This window comes from Gracilinanus agilis, chromosome 2 (assembly GCF_016433145.1).
Source record: "Gracilinanus agilis isolate LMUSP501 chromosome 2, AgileGrace, whole genome shotgun sequence".
In the NCBI taxonomy this organism is placed as follows: domain Eukaryota; kingdom Metazoa; phylum Chordata; class Mammalia; order Didelphimorphia; family Didelphidae; genus Gracilinanus; species Gracilinanus agilis.
In genome coordinates, this window is record NC_058131.1 from 633,891,809 (window position 1) to 633,912,606 (window position 20,798).

General features: G+C 36.7%; 1 protein-coding gene across 1 annotated transcript in view; it reads left to right on the plus strand.

Annotated features, from left to right (window-relative positions):
* PLPP4 (phospholipid phosphatase 4) overlaps window positions 1-20,798 on the plus strand; it is a 247,841-nt gene that overhangs the window by 93,649 nt on the left and 133,394 nt on the right. Inside the window, exon 4 of the mRNA XM_044660190.1 lies at window positions 8,192-8,300. Coding sequence (XP_044516125.1) covers window positions 8,192-8,300 — 109 coding nt within the window. The remainder of the gene's footprint in view (window positions 1-8,191; window positions 8,301-20,798) is intronic.

Below are 20,798 nucleotides of genomic sequence, written 5' to 3' on the forward strand. Positions count from 1 at the left end.
TGAGGGCAAGTACTATTTGCTTCAGTTTTGCCGTATCCAAAAAGTATAAGGGATTGTCTAGCATGTAGCAGGCTTTTAAAAGCATATTGATTGATTGAAGAGAGGTTAATGTATGTAATTTTTTAATAATTATTGAGAAAAATATATAAGAACCAACCATTCACAATTTTAGAGGTGGAAGAAACTTTCGATATCATTTGTTCTACAAATGAATGAAAATCCGAAGACAGAAAGACTTTCCTAAAGACACAGTAGCTATTTAGTAACAGACCTGAGGCCAGTACCTAGTTCTCCTGACTTTTAAGACATATGGTTTCTCAATATTTTCTATATGTGGGAAATGGGCTATTGAACATTGATAGGTCTAGTTGCAAATGGACTGAGCATCCCTCCCATATAGGAAAATATTAAGATAAGTCTAAAATACTTAGAACTGACAATTTCCTTGAAAGAGAACTTTTTGTTGTTTAGTAATGTTCAGTGATGTCTGATTCTTTGTGATTCCCATTTAGAGTTTTCTTGACAAAGATACTGGCATGGTTTGCTGTTCCCTGTCTGCTCATTTTACAGATGAGGAATCTGAGGCCAAACAAGTTAAGTGAGTAGCCAAAGAACCCACAACTAGTAAGTCAGAGGCCAGTTTTGAACTCGGGAAAATGAATCTTCCTGACTCCCAACTCTATACTGTATTCTCTAAGCCATCTAGTTGCTCATTAAAAAAGATCCACCAGGACTTTTGCATCCTTAGTTTTATTAAAGAGGGATTGTGCTTTCATTCAAAGATAAAGCACCATCTTCTCAGTAAGGAAAACCTGGATTCAAGGCCAGCCTCTGAAGTATTCTAGCTATGCAGAGTTGGATAAAGCACCAGCCTCTTAGTGATCCCACTAGTACCTAAGAGATGTTAGAGAGCATGGGCTGAGTGGCACTGCATAGGAAATTTCTTCATAGAGTTCCCCATATGAAGGAAATCATAATTTTAGACCTAAAGGAAAAAACAGTTTATGATTCCTGGTATGCAACTGGCTTAATAAGTATTTGATGGATTTCCACGATGAAAAAAATGCAACGAATAGAATTCTGAGGCCCTGGAGCACAGAGGCAGCCAGGGAGAACAGTTGAGTTGAGAAAGACCCGAGTTCAAATCCAACCTCAGATGCTAATCGTATGACCCTGAGCAAATTGCTTACCATCTGCCTGCCTCAGTTTCCTTATCTGTAAAACAGAGATAATAATAACACCTACCTCACAGAGCATGTGAGGATAAAATAAGGAAATATTTGTAAAAGCACTTAGAACAGTGTTTGGCACATATGCAATAAATGCTTCTTGATTTCTCTTCCCTATTTTTCCCTTGATTAGAGGGCACATTTGGGCACTGGAAACTTGTTAGAAAGTCTGGAAGGACAAGACAATTTGTGCCTTCTCAGGCAGGATTTTATTTATCTCTTTTTGAACTGGAGATGACAATGATAGAGAAATAATCTTCCTGATTTTGGCAAATGTAAATTTGTTTTAATTCAACAAATATTTTCTTAGTGTCCACTCTGTGCCAGTCATGGTGCCATACCTTAGGAAGGAGTTGCTAACTTATGGTCTCTGACCTTGTTTTACAAATATTTTGATAATAATTTCTATATAATTGGTTTCATTTGTAAGAATATACATTTTATTTTAATCATTTAAGACATTTTTCTGAGTTGCCCACAAACTTTACAAGATTTCCAAAGGGTTCCATAACATAAGAAAGTTATGAACGTCTGCTCTTGGATAAATAATGTTTCCTTCTATCCAGGAGTTTTTAGTCCAATAGAGAGAACAAGAAAGGGCCATGCATAACAATAATAAAAATTAGAGTATGAAATTATATGAGACAATTGCAAATAAAGTACTATAGAAATTGAGAGGAGGTAGGGGAATTAGGGAAGACTACATGGAAAAGGTAGAATTTGAACTGGGCCTTGAAGGATGATAAAAATCCTCCTGGGAGAGTTGGTAGAGATTTCAGATACAGTGTACAGAAAGATGTGGTAAAGGAAGTTTGGGTTTCAAATATAATTAAATCACTTTGCAAACCTAAAAGTGCCATATAAAAGCTATAAAAGCCATGTTAGCTATTTTAACTACTGAGGCATCCAAAATATCTCTTTCTAAGGCAATCCCCCAGCATGGACCATACTATAATGACAGTATAGCAAGAGAACAAGGCTTTTAGATCATTGCTCAATGACTGAAAGGCAACCTGGCAGAACTGATAGAAAACTAATCTCAAAACCAGAAATACTTGAGTTCAAGTCCCACCCCTTATATATTCCAACTAACACTGCTGCTATGTTACACAAAACCTAATGCAATCACTGGTTGCTAATGAGTAGCTTGTAATTGCTTGTAATTGTTTTCAGAGTGGACATGATCACTAATTATTTGATGCCAAAATGAAAAAAAGAACCTAGTTCTTCATGCTACTTTAGGGAAATCTAGAAGATTTCTTTTGTAGTCATCTTAGTCTGGGGGTAAGTTGCCCAAAGGAAATAATACTTAGAACCAAGAGACAGTCAAATTTTCTTGGTTTATGATGAAATATTAATTGGCATCTTTTGCCTGCTTGCCCAAAGAGAAGAAATAAATTTTCTATTCTAGTCTTACTTTTTATTTTTATGTTCTTATATTTCCATTCTACTTTCCCTTTTCTTTCCCTTTATTTCAATTATATTTTAATTGATTCTCTGAAACTTAGAAGCTTCCATTCATTTTGTCTGGTATATTCCAATTTATGTATATGTTTCAGAAAAGTAGATAAGAACAGATAGAAGAAGGCATTGGATATATACTGCTAGAGTCAGAGATTTTAAGTAAGAATATTTTTCAGAAATGGTCACAATATCTTTGAGTTTACATGGCACATCTGCCACTATTCCTCTTGCCCTCCAGGTAATTTAAACAGCGCCATATATGGTATGTTGTTTATTATCAGAGGATTTCTGAGAGGTAAAGAGAGGACAAGTAGTGCCATATGTATCTATATACCAACACGGACTATAATTTGTATCCTCATAGGTAGCTACTGAATTATAACTGATTAAAGACTTTGCTTGGATTTTTATGTAAGCCAACTTTGGGTAAAAAGTGCTACTCTATATGCCCACCAAAGTGGTTTTTGCCTATTTGAATTTGGAGAATCCAAGGCTTGGAGAGTTTAAGTACCTCTGCCAAGGTCATGCAGTAAATAAATGTTTGAAGCAAATCTTAAGAGTGAAAGGGATAAAATAAACAATTCAAACTCACAATTGTATTTTTGTTCTCAGAAAGCATAATTATCAAAATGCTTCCTGGGGGAAAGCACCTGGTTACCATTGAAGTTCAGGACTAATAGAAATAAGGCTTTTCATCTAGGTATTTTTATACACACACGCACACACACACACAGATATATACATATATATGTATATATAAATATACACACACACACATTCAAGGTATTTGTTCTTCAATTTTACTTTTCCAAAAGTGTAAATAGAAAAATCCATTCATTTTGTGGCCAGGATCCCTTTACACTCTTAAAAATTGAGTATCCCAAAGGACTTTTACTTATGTGAATTATAGTAAGTGGCATTTAACAACAGGCTCTCTGTAAAAGAACACACACACACACATTTAAAAGTTTAATTAGTGTTTTCTTAATTTTCTTAATTACACTTAATGATTTCTGAGATCTAAATGCTCACATTGAAAATTTAATAATCAAATGCTTTTGTGAGCTCTAACATATCACTGTATCTGTTAGTATCTTTTCTATGATGAGTAGCTCAGAGTAATGTGAAATCAGGATTTCAGAGCTTCAAGAAATGTCACCCAGGCAGGAAATAGTAGACTCAAAATTAAATTCAGGTTCTCTGACTCTAAAATTCATTAACCCAAACTGCCATCTATATTCATGATACAAAGATGAAATGATAATAGTAAAAGGAAGGATGTAAAACGTTGAGTTTATAGGAAGGAGAAACTGCTTTCATTTATTAATTCCTATACTAAGTGGCCCTGGAAACCTATACATTTTTGAGTTTTGGGGACAGGTTTCTATATTTTGTCTCTTTCCTCTCTTCTCTTCTCCCTTCTCTACACTCTCCTTTCCCAGACATGAGCTGTAACTTCTTGTTTTGTCAGTGTACCTGCCTTTATCAGTTCTCTCTTCCCTCTTTGATTTTTCAGTTGCTCATTTCCTATCAGTTGGGACATGGAATAATGATGTTTTCTAAGACTCTGTGTAGTGTAAGTCAATAGTCTCTGAAAGAGAGAGGAGAGGTCCTTCTGTGAATAAAATGAATGAGAATTAAAGTGCATGGGTTTTATGCTGTCTGTTTTGGTTACTCATAAGCCTTTTCTTCTTTTCTGACCTTGACTGTTACAGATATGTGAGTTTTGGGTAAAAATACCTCCATATAAATAAGATGGGGGTTTTTTGCAACACTTTTGAGATCCTTTCAAATCAGTAAGTAAAGTATATAGCACTCAATAATGCTTGTTAAGTGAATTAAGGCATTTGTATGCAGATTTTAAATATCAAGGCTGAGATTCTCTATATTGTCATATAATGTTTCTTTCCATTTCCTAAGACGGAAGTTAAAGGAACACCCAACAAACACACAAAGAACTCATCCAAGCCTTATTTCCAGGGAACAAGGCTTTTAAAAATTCCTGTCTTGTCCTTTAATATCATCCAACTGTTTTTGTTCTTGGAAGTTTCCTCTGTCTCTCTTAGCTTAGCAAATGTTCTCTCTCAGTTTCTTTGAGAGTGTGCCTGACTCCCTGTCTGAATTCTCTGATGTGGAGATTGAATGGTGAAGAGAGGCAGAAGGAGAGCATATATTTGTCTTGGAGTTTTTGCTCCCAGAGGAAAGAATGAGCTTTGAATGATGGATTCTGGCTCTGGTTACACTGAGTTACTGTCCAAAAGGTGTGCAGCAAACAGGTTTCAAAGTAACTACCTTGCCCATAAATAAAACTTAACAGAAAAAACAAGAAATGTGTTGGTTCACTGTCACTATGGCAGTGCTGGGAAGAAATGTGAGTGAAATCCAGAAGGCTCTGTGTGAGGTGGAAGAAAAATGCTGATTTTGAGGGCAAGTGCTGGGAAAAGGATGATTTTTCATGAATCCCAAAAACAGGTTTGCAACACTCCAAGGTGACCCCCTTGATCTCAAGTGATGCTATACATTTCTCCAAAATTAATTAAAAACTGCAACAAATTTCACTTTAATTCACTTGATTAAAAAATCAATCTAAATTTTCTTATTTGTTTGGTAGGAGGGGAGGAGAGGAAGTGTTAATGAAATCATTTAAACGATGGTGATTTAAGATTTCCAATTAGGGCCCCATTTTGGTGGAACTGAGTCCAGGTTAAAGAGTGTAGAAATAGAATGGGAAAGTGCTGAATGGAGAATCCTGCAAACTAAACTATGGTCCTAGTTAACTTGATGAATGACCTCGGGCAAATTACTTGACCTCTGGGGATCTCAGGTTCCTCCTTTAGAAAATAAGGTGGATGTAAAATGAGGCTAGATGACCTCTCAGGTGTTTCCTAGTTCCAACATTATGTGATTATCTGATGCTGTCAGGGACGTGACCAAGGTCACACAATAAGGAAGGGATCCTGAGATATGAGGAGAGCCTGGGACTCCTTACTTGCAAACCCAGAGCTCATTCCACTGAAGAACTGAGGCTCAGTCTGTGAGAAAGATTTTTGAGAGGCCCTTTCAAGATACCTTTGAAATTCTGGGATAGAAAGAGGAGTAAAGCTAGGTGAGGGTAAGCTCTGACAAAGGCCTACAGTGTTGATGGTGGTTTATGGAAGGGCACCACTTAACCCCTTTAAAGGTATGGAAATAAAGAAGTAGACTTCTGAGGCATTTTTAAATTATAGAATCTGATATGGGATTGTGTGTGTGTGTGAGAGAGAGAGGGAGATGAGGAGAGGGAGAGGAAGGGAGAGAGGGAAAGACAGAGAGAGAAGGAAAGAGGAGATAGAGAGAGAGAAAGAGAGGGGGTAGAGGGGTAAAGAGAGAGAAGTAGAGAGAAAGAAAGAGGAGAGAGAGAAAGCGAGAGAAAGAGAGAGAAAGAGAGAGGGGGAGGAGAGGGAGAGGANGGAGAGAGAGAAAGAGAGAGAAAGAGAGAGAGAGAGAGAGAGAGAGAGAGAGAGAGAGAGAGAGAGAGAGGGAGAGAGAGAGAGAATAAGACCTCTGTTTTCTTCTAGATGGAAAGGAAAAATAGTAAATATTTTGGTGTGCTGATAATTCAGTGCCATATCATCCAGATGAGAAGGGACTCTGCTAGTCAATTCCCAGCACCCATCATGTATCTGAGAGAACCTGGTCTTGGGACTGTAAATGGATCAGGGGACGAAGCCCACATTGACCAGACTGCCCTTTCCCAAGTCTTCTATTTGGTCTCTTCTTTCCAAGGAAGATTAGTGCTATCTCCACAGTCCAGTTAGCTTTAGACTAAGCTCTCTGAATGGTACTATGTGTGGGAAGGTATGAAATTATAAAGATTTGAGATGCTTACATCAATCTGGTCCTTTTGTAGCAAAGCATATAGAAATGCTATTCTCTTTCTTTTTTCTTCTCTTTTCTTCATTGTTTTCTTGTTTCTCCTCAGAAGACCTGGATTTTAAATCAACCTGGATGACCTTGGGCAAATTATTCAATTCCCTTGGGCCTCAATTTCCCCACCCATAAAATGAGCTGTGTGGATTAGATAACTTCTATGGTTGCTTTCAGCTCACATCTAAGATTCTGTTATCTCTTCCTTTCCTGATGCCTAATTATTTGGCTAGTTTAATTGTAGGAGACAAGGAAGAAAGTTATTTTAAAACCAGAAGTGACCCTCTTGCCTAAAAGACCCTACTCTTTCTACTTATCTTCTTTATCTCCAGTTGATCCATCCTTTCTCCTCATATATAGTGCATAATTATTTTCTTCAGAGTATACAGATCAGACCAAGGTTGTTGCCCATTTCCAAGACTTTAGTCACCATGCAGTGGCTTTCACTGGCATCCTCTTTGGTTTTCAGGCTACAATTGAGGCAAACCATGTGGTAAACCCCAGGTGTCTAGCTACCTTGTGTTATTTGGGAAAAACATAGACAAATTGAGCACTCCTGAGAATTTGCCCAAACCTCCTGTGAGGCAGATTCAGTTTTATGTCAAGCAAATATTACTTTGTTGCTTCATGTTGATGACAGAATTTTAGATTTCTTCATCTGTCAAATGAAATTGTCACATGATTTCTAAAATTTCAATCAGTCCCAAAATTCAGTGGCTATGTATATATGTGTACACACACTTATGTACACACATATATATTTATATATACACACATGCAAATGCATATACATATATTTATTAGGAAAAAATACCTGTAGAAGTGTAGTTATGTGTATATACACATGTATGTATATATTTATGCATATATATGGGTGTCTATATATATAAATATACATGAAAATACATATGCATCTTTTTAAAAACCAAAACATACCTATAGAGCTTTAGAGAAGAAAAATGAGGCTGTGTATTTATATAGATGTGTATATATACATGTACAAATATGTATCTATGTGTCTACATATATGTATATGTAAATGAAAATATACACATATCTTCTTACCAAAAATACCCATAAAGCTTTAGGGAACCGCAATGGGGCACAGTATGTGTGTATGTGTATTTATGTGTGCATGCATATATGTGTGTATACACACACACACACACACCATAGGCTCTATTGCTATTCCTTAAATCTTTAAAGGTGTTTTTTTAGTAACAGAATAAAAAATTGAAGCCCAGGAAAAAGAGTTGAGGTACTCAAGATTCCCAAGGCTGTTATTAGCAGAGGTGAACTTAGATTTCAGGTCTCCTGAATTTCAGACCATTCACACCATCAACTTAATCTTAGTTAGTCCTTCTTCATTTCCCTTTTGAAAACCAATTGCTTTTGGTGTGTGAATGCCTGCTCCATTACTCTCATAGGCAAAATGCCCTGGGGAAGAGGCAAAAACCAGGCTTTTTGGGCAACATTCTCAGATGGTAGCTGCACAATGACTTTTTCTGGAGCCAGACACCCCCTCATTGATGTGCTCGTAGGACATGTTTTTAGATTAGATCTCCTATGACTCTTTCTTTGTTTCCTTCTAGATTTACAGAGTTTTTGGACCCATTTCAGAGAGTCATCCAGCCAGAAGAAATATGGCTCTACAAAAATCCACTGGTGCAGTCAGATAATATACCAACGCGCCTCATGTTTGTAAGTACTCCATGATTTCATGAAACATTTGATACCCTTCTAAATTCTAAGTGAAATTATTTTGTGTATTTGGGTTTCTCATCTCTGCTAAAAAGAACTAGGAAAACTGGATGGGAATAAAAGCTTTTCAGCTTCATTTAATTAAAATCATAGAATCCTAGAGTTGAAAGGGACCTGATAGGTCATTCAGTTAAAAATTATATGTGAACTATCAGGGTAATGAAATAAATAGAAACTGCTCAGTGCTTAGGAGAAAAGACAGCATAGCAGAGTGGACAATGCATTGGCTTGAGACTCAAGAGACATTGTGCCTGGCACCACTCTGTCACTGACGAGCTTTGGGACCTTGGGTGATTCACTCCACTCCCCCAACTCCCAACCCTGCCACAGAACATAACATTTTTCTTTTTTCTTGGTTTGGGCATCTAATTTCTTCAACTCATAGAACTATTGTTGATGCAAACTTACTTCACTAATTTTTATTGTTGTTCAAGTGATTTCAGTCCTGTCCAGCTCTTTGTGTCTCCATCTGGGATTTTTTTTTTGGCAAAGATACTGGAATAGTTTGTGATTTCCTTCTCCAGCTCATTTTATAATTAAGGAACATGAGGCAAACAAGGTTAAATAATTTTCTAGGGGTCACACAGCTAGTGTTTGAGGTCAGATTTGAGCTCAGGAAGATGACTGACTGCAGGTCCAACACTATTCATTGAGCCACCAATTATTATCTGTGAGTTGGCTGAGGTATTGAAAAGTTAAGGGACTTTCCTTTGGTCACATAGCTAGTATATGCCAGGGGTATTTAATCCATGATTTTGTTAACACTTTTAATTTATCCATTTATTTGTTTATTTATTTGAGCATTCATTTTCTTAGGAGGAGAGATTTCAGATTTCACTGACATAGGGAGCTTTTGGTTAGGAAATTTCCTTTCTCAATGTAGATTGATATTCATTCTGCAATTTATAGTCTTAGGCAGTTGGTCAGGAAAATAGAGGAAGGTAAAAGATTAAATAACTTACCCAGGACCACACATCCATATGTAAAGAGGGGGGTCTTCATTGCAAGTCTCCCTGACTTAAAGGCAGACTTTCTATCCAATCAGCCATATTGCCTTTCAGCAGCATTTGTTAATATTATTTGATGAACTGCATTCAGTTGGGCTCATAATATTTAGCATGGATCTATAAAAATGCAATCAATGAAGTGTGTTAGTTTATAATACCTATAATATAAAAGTGAAAATTATTTTTCAGCACAGATCTTCCTTCTGGCAAGGCCAACTCTCTAGCCACTAAACCATGCTGCCTCTCAGGGGCTCAGCTTACTCATCTGTGAAATGAGAGGGTTAGCGAATATGATTTCCAAAGTCTCTTCTCATTCCTATCTTCCATGAGTCTGTGCATACTTGGAGTTGGTGAATGACAAATCTGTCGTTAGGTATTTGTGAACAAGAAAACTTGGTAGTCAATGAACAGATCTTCTATGTTTATCCTGTAGGAAGGGTGTGAAATTGTGGATGAAATTATAGTTAGTATAATTGAAAACTCAATATCTCCAAAGAATAAAACTTAAATAGTGTGCATCTTAATAACGAAAAAGGCTGGAATTTAAGACTACTTCAAAGGACCAAGCAAATTTTTGTATCAATACCAGTGCTCAGGTCTGTAAAGGAGTAACTTTATGAATCAGTCTTGGTGTCCAGGGCAAAAGTCTTCCCTATATGATTATGCTTTGATGAGAAGGTGATGTCTTTAGGATTTTGTCCCTTTTCTTTTCTGCTAACCTGATGTATAAAGATTGTGTTTAATTTTCAAGGGGTTTAATTTTGAAGAATGAAAGACTTAGTTCAAAATAACCCACTAATTTACACCTTGAATCCTGCCAACTTTTCTAGGGTATATGACATTTTGAGTTGAAAACAAACAAACAAAACTATTTGTTAGATATAACACTGTGACTATTTTTATTTGTACAGCATTAAATCTAGTGCTACTAACTACTGGGGTGATTAAGCCAAATGCTTTAATTGCCTCTACAGAAGATAATTTTGAGTTTGTAAAAGAAAACACAACAAAACACCTTTGGTTTTCTTGATGAGATCTCTTTAATTAGTGATAATTGAAAGAATATTTGTATATGGGAACCCAGAATGTCTCAGATCTCCATGCAAGCATGAAACAATCACTTCAATTGTTTTCTAATAATTACTTTTTATACAGAAAAAAAGCTGAATTTCATACATCTTGAGGGACAAAAAAGATGAGGATTCTGTTGTGGAGATTATATTTTATTTTGTTTTGAGTCCTGTGACTGGGAACCTTCCAATTTCAATAATAGGTTATCTTGAAATCAAAACTTCATATCATCTCTGGTTAGATTAGTTTTATTGCTTTAATCAGACAAACCTGGGATTTGTCATTATCTCTATTTCAGGACTCTCAAGCTGAAAAAACACAATTTGAAAAGGAATTTCCATGGCAGATTGGTGGAAGTTTATTTCAGAGTCCTGAATTTATTAACAATGAACTTTTTGAAGTCTAGAGACAAAAGCCATGAATATTCTAGCATCAGACACAAAAAAGATGGGGGTACATTTGCATGTTGGCAGCTAACGGAGAGGAAGCACTGAAGAGGTTTTTCAATGTTGCATTTTTTTCAGGGGATAAATGTGCATTCAACTTGGTTCATATCCCCTGCTCTTTTAATGAAATAAGTTCAGTCTCCATTTTGTTAATACTATTTGATGAGTTTCATTCAGTTGGACCCACAAGATTTAGTACATGTCTATAAAAACACAATCAACGCAGTGCATAAAATTATATCTGCAATATAAAAGCGAAAATTATTTTTCATCACGTAAATCAAATCCGGTCTTCTGGGTACCATTAAAAGAGACAATATTAAAGACAATCTTTCTGCCTTTCATAGATCCTTTGTAATAGCCTAGATGTGTAGTAATCAGATTTATAATTAACAGAACATATTTTTAATGAATGGTTAATTAGCAATATTCACTCTAGAAGCTTCAAATATCATTATGTAATGCCTTACAAATTGGTCATGTTATTAATTGACTAAGAAAAGATAAAAATAAATCAAAGTTAGAAGAAATGATAAACATGACAAGACCAAGTATATCTAGGAACTTCAGTGTAACCTATCATGCAAACTTTCAACTCTAGTCTACTGATACAAACTTTTGGTACAAAGAAATGGGATACAGGCAAAAATAGAGGTTAATTTGCATAATCATTTTTAGAGACACAAAAACATTACAAAATAGTTGCTGTGTGAAAATATCTTGAGTCCACATGCTGTCTGAGACAGCAAATCCATATTTCCTTGACAAGTGGAGAGATACAGGCAGCTAAAGATAATGTTGGCTTAGATGAAAGCATATTTGCAAAATATTGTAGAAGTGAATATGATAAGGATTACCTCTTAATATTATGAAAGTCAAGAAGAAGAAAAAAACCTGAGAAACATTTCTAGGAAGGAGAACAACAAATAGAGGTGAAAATGGAACAGTTGTACAACCATTTCCAAAACCATTTATTTTATAAGCAGTTGGATTCTGTTCCCTTTTTATCCTAAATTGTTTGCAAAGGAATTTAAGAAAATTACTTTTTGAAAAGTATACAAACTTGACACCTTCTTACCAGAGGTAATATAATTTAAGAAGCCTTTAGGCATCAACTTGTAATACATTTCAAGAAGAGAATTTCTAAAGAAAGGACAAGATCATCCATACAACTCTTACTAAAGAAAAGCAACTGAAAAGACCTAACCAACAATCCAAATCTCTATGTATATGTGTCTATATAATCTTTATGAGAATAGTCTATACATTGAGGATGTCCTAGATGAAAGTACATGAAGACAGCAAGTAGTTTTGCACAGACAATTTTCTATAGCTAATTACATCTTCACAGTAATATGATTACCAGAGAAGTATAGAAATGTCAGTGTGTCTGGCATTTGTGGATTACAAGAGACCATTTGGTTCGCTATCATAAAATGCAGTTTTATTGGCTCCTCTCAGGCAAGGTAACTCCTATAAATATGTAAAAATCACGTATGATGCCAAGACCATGGGGATAGCTTTATTGTATGATCTGCTGAGTACCAACTTCCAGCAAGGCACCATAGAGGGAAACATATGCTCACCAAAGGTGATTTCCATTGCTATGGAGAGGGCAGAGGGAAGAAGGATTGCATATTCATTGAGTGATTCTCCAGATGTTCATATTTATGGATGTTGTTACTATCTTCATTTGTGGCTCATTTCATCAATCCCAGAAGGGGCTTCTATGAGAGATCTATAGTACTCAAAAGAGCTTGATTTTGCAAAGTGCTGCCCTGTAAAGATCTGGAGTGGGGAAAATGTGGCTGCCTCCTTCATGGAGGACTTATTGGAACAAAGAGACTCAGATCAACATTGGTGAAGGGAGTAAATTTGCCACAAATCACAGATACATTGAAATAGAAGACCTATGAAATAAACATATAGATCTTATTTTTATTTCTACTGAAACACAAAAGTTCTAAATAAACCATATTTTGAGTGTAGTTTGAGTTGATCCACATTTTTCTTCCTTCTTGGGCAAATTAACATTTTGGTCATTTTTAAGTTTCTTCCTTCCTTCCTTCCTTCCTTCTTTCCTTCCTTCCTTCCTTCCTTCCTTCCTTCCTTCCTTCCTTCCTTCCTTCCTTTCTTTCTTTCTCTCTTTCTTTCCTTCTCTCTTTCTTTCCTTCTCTCTCTCTCTCTCTCTCTCTCTCTCTCTCTCTTTCTCTCTCTCTCTTTCTTTCTTTCTTTCTTTCTTTCTTTCTTTCTTTCTTTCTTTCTTTCTTTCTTTCTTTCTTTCTTTCTTTCTTTCTTCATAACTAGTCTTATTTCCTACCATTTCCCAGATAATATAATGGCTATTTGCTCAACAATTGAGCATAAGTGACATGAATGATTTTACCACAGTCTAATTCAACAGAAAATTTATTATGACAAAGGTTTATTAAGCCCCTACTAAGCTATCCTTTAGGAGATTAACAGTGGATTAGACATGTTTCCTGTCCTCGTGGAGTTTAGGGTCTTAAAGGGGGAAGGATCAAGATACATATATAGAGAAGCATAACACCAAATAATATATGATAAGTAAAGCCAGTACAAAAATACAAACCGAATGCTATGCTGGGTTTGAGGGATAGTCTTTATCAGCAAGAGTCCAGATAAAGTTTCATGGATGAAGGCAGGACTTGAAATGTATAAGTTAGATAGCAATTCAACAGGTTAATTTGGGAGGATATTTATGACATTGGCAGCAATGTGAGCAGGGAGTCAGAAGGAAATTTTTTGTTTTGGGACATAGCCTTATTCAATTTGGATACATTTTAGGATATGTGGAGGAGAATAATATGGATTAACCAGGAAATTTAAGTTGTTGTCATACTGTGGATGCCTTCAATGCAAAGTAGAGGAGTATGATTTGTAAACAATGGGGAACCACTGAAGATCTCTGAGCAGAGGGGCAGGGGCCATCCAAGGATCATTTGTTATTTCCTTGATACTTTCTGTTGAGTAAGAATGTCTTTGCAAAGATGTGAAAAATCTGTGAATTTTGTTGGCATAGGGAGTCCTTTGGTAATTTCTGATACCTTTGTGTCTATAAAATTGTGAGGACTGATTCCACTGCTGGGATTATACCCCAAAGAGATCATAAGTAAAAGTAGTTGTACAAAAATATTTATAGCTGAGCTCTTTGTGGTGGCAAAAAACTGGAAAACGAGGATATGCCCTTCAATTGGGGAATGACTGAACAAATTGTGGTATCTTTTGGTGATGGAATACTATTGTGCTCAAAGGAATAATAAACTGGAGGAATTCCATGTGAACTGGAACGACCTCCAGGAATTGATGCAGAGTGAAAGGAGCAGAACCAGGAGAACATTATACATAAAGACTGATACACTGTGGTAAAATTGAATGTAATGGACTTCCCTACTAGCAACAACACAATGATCTAGGACAACTCTGATGGATTTATGAGAAAGAACGCTATTCACATTCAGAGGAAAAACTGTGGAAGTAGGAACACAGAAGAAAAACAACTGCCTAATCACACGGGTGGATGGGGATATAATTAGGGATATTGAGTCAAAATGAACACCCTAATGCAAATATCAATAATATAGAAATTGGTCTTGATCAATGACACATGTAAAACTCAGTGGAATTGTGTGTGGGTTATGGGAAGGGGTGAGAGGAGGGGGGGATAGAACATAAATCCTATAACTATGGAGAACTGTTATAAATTAATAAATTAAATAAAAATTTTAAAAAATTATGAAGACTGTCTAAGGCACATAGAGAATAAATGACTCAGCTTATATATCTAGAAAGTGTCAAAGACTGGATTGGAACACAGATCTTCCTGAATTTAAATTCAATATTCAAACTTCTCTGCCTCATTGCAAATGGTATCGTTTACTTTAATTATGAAAGAAAGGCAACAGAGGCTCAGAGAGAATATTTGACTCTAGCCAAGAATGCTTGATATATTCATTGTATGTTCCTCCTTTTGTCAAGAGAGAGCACACCTTTCTTTTCTCATCCATATTCACAAAACCTCAATTGACATTTTCCATGCTATTCCCAAGCTGTCAGTAGCCTTTATGAAAGACATGTCTTTTATTTAAAAGGGGTCATAATTCCTATCTAAGAGTGCAAGATATATCAGAAAGTCTCCACTACTTCAATCAAGGATTTATCAAGATTTATTCTCTTCCTCTTTGAGCCTGGCTTCTTCTTTAATTGTGCCCTTTTTGATGATGCCTTCAGTATTAGCCTGTTCAATAGGATATCCATCTCTGTGATTTCCTTAGTATGAAATCAACAAACCAATTTATGTTCCTACGTATCTTATTTTTTATAACCCTTTCTTTTCATCTTAGAATTAACACTCTGTATTGGTTTCAAGGCAGAAGAACAGTAAGGACTAGGCAAGTGGAGTTAAGTGCCTTGCCCAGGGTCACTCAGGTAGGAAATGTCTGAGGCCAGATTTAAATCTAAGACCTCCCATCTCTGGAGCGTGGAGCTTGGCTTTCAATCCACTGAACCATCTCTGATATCTTATTCTTTAAAGAAAAAATCAGCTTTCTTCCAGCTTCCATTTTATTGCAAGTCAGAATGAAGCCAAATGATTTATTATCAAATATTGCTAATATATTATTAAAATAATAGTGTTTACATAGTGCTTTAATGTTTGTGGGTCACTTAACATATGTTGGCTTATTTTATCTTCATAAGAAACCTATGAAGTATTTGGTACCTTTGGTGTCTTAAGTGGATAGGATGTTAGTGGATAGAATTTCTTCCTGAGTTTAAATCTGGCCTCAGACACTTACTAACTGTGTGTTCTTGGACAAGTCATTGACCTCTATTTGCCTAAGTTTCCTCATCTGTAAAAATGAGTTAGAGAAGGAAATAGCAAACCATTTTAGTATCTCTACCAAGAAAACTCCAAAAATGGTAACGGAGAGTTAGGCACAACTGGAAAATGACTAACCAACAACAAAATCTTTATTTTACAGATTAAGAAACTGAGGGTGAGAAGTGAAGTTATTTGCCCAGGACAGAGGCAGGTTTTGTACTCAGGTATTCTTAATGTTTAAGTTCAAGACCCCATCCACTATGCCACCTAGTTGCCTTTTATCACTTTAATTATAATTTGGAAATAATATTTTACATCCAGTATGTGAGATAATTCATTAGATGAGACAAAGGTGAAACTGAGAAGTTTAAAAAATTGAGGAAATATTGGCGAAGGAATATTATGATGGACAATTTAATTTTTATTCTCAAGATTCATAGCATGTTAGAGCTGGAGGGAACCAGAGAGAGATCATTTAGGCTCTTAAAAAGTCTAAGCAATTTTTACATTTCTTTATGATGTGACATAATTACTTGCCAGTAGCAGAGAATATTCCTGAGGTGCAATCTACAAATGCAAAAAAATGATTTTTAGGCACCTTTTATAGCACATCTTTTGATTAAATACTTAAAATCAACTAGGAGTTGTTAATGGTCCCATTTGTCATTCGCCTTAGGGAAAAGTTCATACCAGCTTAGAATTTAAATATAATTTGCAACTTTAGCAAATAATAACAATAACATTTTTGCATATGGACTCATCCCTTTTTCCTCCTATTTCTCCTCAATTATTCTATAATACCACTAAATACCAGGTTGTCTCCAAAGCAGTCCAAATAAGGAAATACAGCAAGTTAGCATCCTGGAGGACTAGCCCACTTTTTAGTTGTAGAAAATATCTCCAACCTTATGCTGCTACTACCTTCATTTGTTTAATCTATGAACTCCCTGAGCCAGTTGTTTCCATAGGTCATTCACAGATCAAATTTGTTAATTAGTAAAGAAATTGTTTATTCTACCCCTATGGCCTTCTCATCTGGACTTTGTGCTAACCCTGGGTCCTCATTCATAACCAAGGGCAGAAGTTGCCCAGAGCTTACATTTTTCTTCCCTTCTTTATCCTATGAGATAGCATAACTGCTCCATTACTGTGTCCCCAGAGGATAGGTAACAATTTTTTCTCAGGAAAAGAGTGAGGTGACCAGATAAGCATTTTTTCTCCTATCACCTAAAATAGCACAGATTCAGCCACAGGTGTACTCACATTTATTAAGTGCCTATTATGGGTCAGATACTCTGCTATGGAACTAAAGCTCAAGTCAAAGAAAAGGACTGGATATGTAGATTTGTTAGTCATCAGACTAAAGATTAGATAGGCAACAAGAAAGAAGGGAATCCAGGTCAGAGTCTTGGGGGAATGCTCACAGTTAATGGGTGTGCTATGAATGGTGACTTAGGAAAGGTGATAGAGAAAAATCAGGTAGGAGAACAGAGAGGAGTGTCACAAAAAAACCAGAAAGGAGTCAAGGCACAGGAAGCAGGGTGGTCATCATGTTAAATATAGCAGACAGATCAAGAAGGATGAAGATTGGGGGGAAAGACCAACATATCTGTCAATCAAAAGATTGGAAAAAACACTTTTAAACTTTTAAAATATTTTAAAACTTTGATAAGAGCAGTTTCAATTGAGTAATAAAGTCAAGAGCTAGATTACAAAAGGTTAAGGAAGAAGAGGAAGGGAAAAGGAGACAATTAGTACAGACTTTTTTTTTCTAGATGTTTGGATGAGTAAGGGAGAATATATAAAGGGTAATAGCTTCAGAAATTGTAGTATCTAGTGAAGGTATTATGAGTTTGAAGGAGCTCTGAGCATTTTCTAATGCAGTAGAAAAGGAACAAATATGTATGAAGATGTTGAAGAGAAGGAGAAGTTGAGGAAGCAACATGCTGAAGAAGACAGGAAGGGAGAAGGTCAGGAAAAATGTAGAAATATTGGCCTTGGCAATCAGAAGGACCAACATTATAAGGAGGAGAGAGTAAGGAAGTGATATAAATGGTTTTTAAAATGAAGAGGAGGTTCCGGGTTAAGATGGCGGCAGAGTAAGAAGCAGCTCTTAACCTCTCCTGACTGAAACACACAAAACTCCTCAAGGGGACATAAAAACAAGTCCAGACGAATGGAGGAACCCCACAACAGGGCACAGTGTGGAAGGTACGTGGAATCGAGGCATTTCCATGCTATAAAGGGGTGAAACAGCTATCACTAAATCACGGGCTGAGCAACCACCCCATCCCCATCCCCTCCACACACAACACCTATAGCGCCGAAGCCAGATAAAAAGAAATAGAGCAAGTTTGGGGCACCCATCGAGTCATTGGCAGCTCTGGGGCCTGTTCCTGAGAGCAGCAAGATTTAGGACCCCAAAAACTAACGAACGCACGCAAATTTGAGCACGGGAGCAGGGCGCTGAGAGCGGACCCAGGACTCAGAATGCTGGCTCAGAGCGCAGGAGCCAGTGGAGGAGTGGGTGGAGGCAGACACAGCCACGAGCTAAAGCTCTGAAACCCTGAGTGGGGAACCAGTGCAGACAGGCATAGGACTGTGGAAGCAGTGCCCTGAGACTTGTAAAGAAACCTCTGGCAGAGGATCAAGCAAGGGGGTCCACCAGGGGGCTTGACCTTGGAAAAAAACAGAACTCAGACCTCAGGAGCCAATAGACCGCGGACAGACCCAGAGCGCAAGGATAAACCTGAGAAGCTGCTGGGCTAACCATGGCTACCCAGTCTCAGGAAGTTCAGAAGAGAAATATTAACAACAAGAAAAAGAAGTCTTTAACACTCGACAACTTTTACACAGAGAAAATCCAGACAACCTAGCAAACAGAGGAGGAGAACAAACAAGCATCCAGACCCTCCTCAAATAAGGAAAACTCCTCACAAGCTATGGAAGAGTTCAAAATTGAGATTTTGAGGAAAATGGAAGAGATCTGGCAAGAAAATAACTGTTTAAAAGGTAGAATCTTGCAATTGGAAAGTGAGGCTCAGAAACCAAATGAACTGATAAGCAAATTGAACAACAGAAATGACCAGATTGAAAAGGAATACCAGAAGATTATAGCCGAAAACCGAAAGATTATAGCCGAAAACCAATCCCTAAAGGCTAGAATTGAGCAATTGGAAGCTAATGATCTCTCAAGACAATAAGGACAAATAAAACAAAGTCAAAAGACTGAAAAAATAGAAGGAAACATGAAATATCTCAATGAGAGAGTGACAGACCAAGAAAAATGGTCTAGAAGAGACAATTTGAGAATAATTGGTCTTCCAGAAAAACCAGAAATTAATAGAAACCTGGACTCCGTACTAAAAGAAATTATTCAGCAAAATTGCCCTGAAGTCCTACAACAAGAGGGCAATATAGACATAGAAAGGATTCATAGAACACCCACTACATTCGATCCAGAGAAAAAAACGGGTAGAAATATTATTGCCAAATTCAAAAGCTTTCAAGCAAAAGAAAAAATCTTACAAGAAGCCAGAAAGAGACAATTCAAATATCAAGGAGCCCCAATCAGGATCACACAGGATCTGGCAGCCTACACGATAAAAGACTGTAAGGCTTGGAATACAATATTCAGAAAGGCAAGAGAGCTGGGCCTGCAACCACGGATCAACTACCCATCAAAATTGACTATATATTTCCAGGGGAAAGTATGGGCATTCAACAAAATTGAAGAATTCCACATATTTGCACAGAAAAGACCAGGGCTAAATGGAAAGTTTGATATCCAACCACAAAAATCGAGAGAAACATGAAAAGGTAAATAAGATACAGAGGGGAAAGAAAGAAAACTTATAATTTTTAAATTTGCCTTTTTAAGGGCCTCAGTGAGATCTAATTATCTGTATTCCTATGTAGAGAAATGTTATATATAATTCTCTGTAGTGAACTCTATTCACTATTATAATATTCACTATTATAGTAATCAGAAGAATAATTCACAGGGTGAGGGTGGAACACTAAATAATCTAAGATGGCATGGGGGATGGGAAAGAGGGGGTGAATAGTAGGGGACACCAAGAGAAACTTGAGTGAATAAGAAAATAGGATATTCTATTAAACACAAAGAGTGCATGGGAGGGAGAGGGGACAAATACTATTATAAGAAGGAGAGGAAGAGTGCATTAAGAGTTAATAATCAAACCTTACTCTCAGTGTAATCAACCCAGAGAGGGAAGAGTAGCTATATTATCCATTGGGACATAAAACTCTTATCTAACCCTTCTGAGAAAGTCAGAAGGGATAAACCAAGGGGAGCAGGGGAGTGGGGAGGACAAAAAAAGGGAGGGGAGAAGGGGGAGGGAATTCATAAGGCCTTTAAAAACAAAAAGAGGGGGTAAAAATAAGGGAGAGGGTAGAAAGGGAAGTTAATCAAGGGAGGGGATAAGGGATAACAGCTCAATAGCAAACCACTGGTTTAAAAGGAAAAAAGTATAAGGAAAAAGGGGGTAGGAATGGGGGAGGATTTGAAAATGTCAGCAAATGCACAACTGATGATTATAACTCTGAATGTGAGTGGGATGAACTCGCTCATAAAACAGAAGCAAATAGCAGAGTGGATTAGAAACCAAAATTCCACCATATGTTGTCTACAAGAAACACATATGAGGCGGGTGGACATACACAAGTTTAAGGTTCAGGGTTTGAGCAAAATCTTTTGGGCCTCAAATGAGAAAAAGAAGGCAGGAGTGGCTATTATGATTTCTGACAAAGCCAAAGTAAAAATAGATATGATTAAAAAAGACAGGGAAGATCAATACATCCTGATTAAAGGCAGTATAAACAATGAGGAAATAACACTGCTCAATATGTATGCACCAAGTGGCATAGCATCCAAATTCATAAAGGAGAAACTGGCAGAGCTCAAGAAGGAAATAGATAGTAAAACCATACTAGTGGGAGATCTAAATATTCCTCTGTCAGATCTAGATAAATCAAACCAAAAAATAAAGAAGAAAGAGGTAAGAGAGGTGAATGAAGTCCTAGAAAAATTAGATTTAATTGATATGTG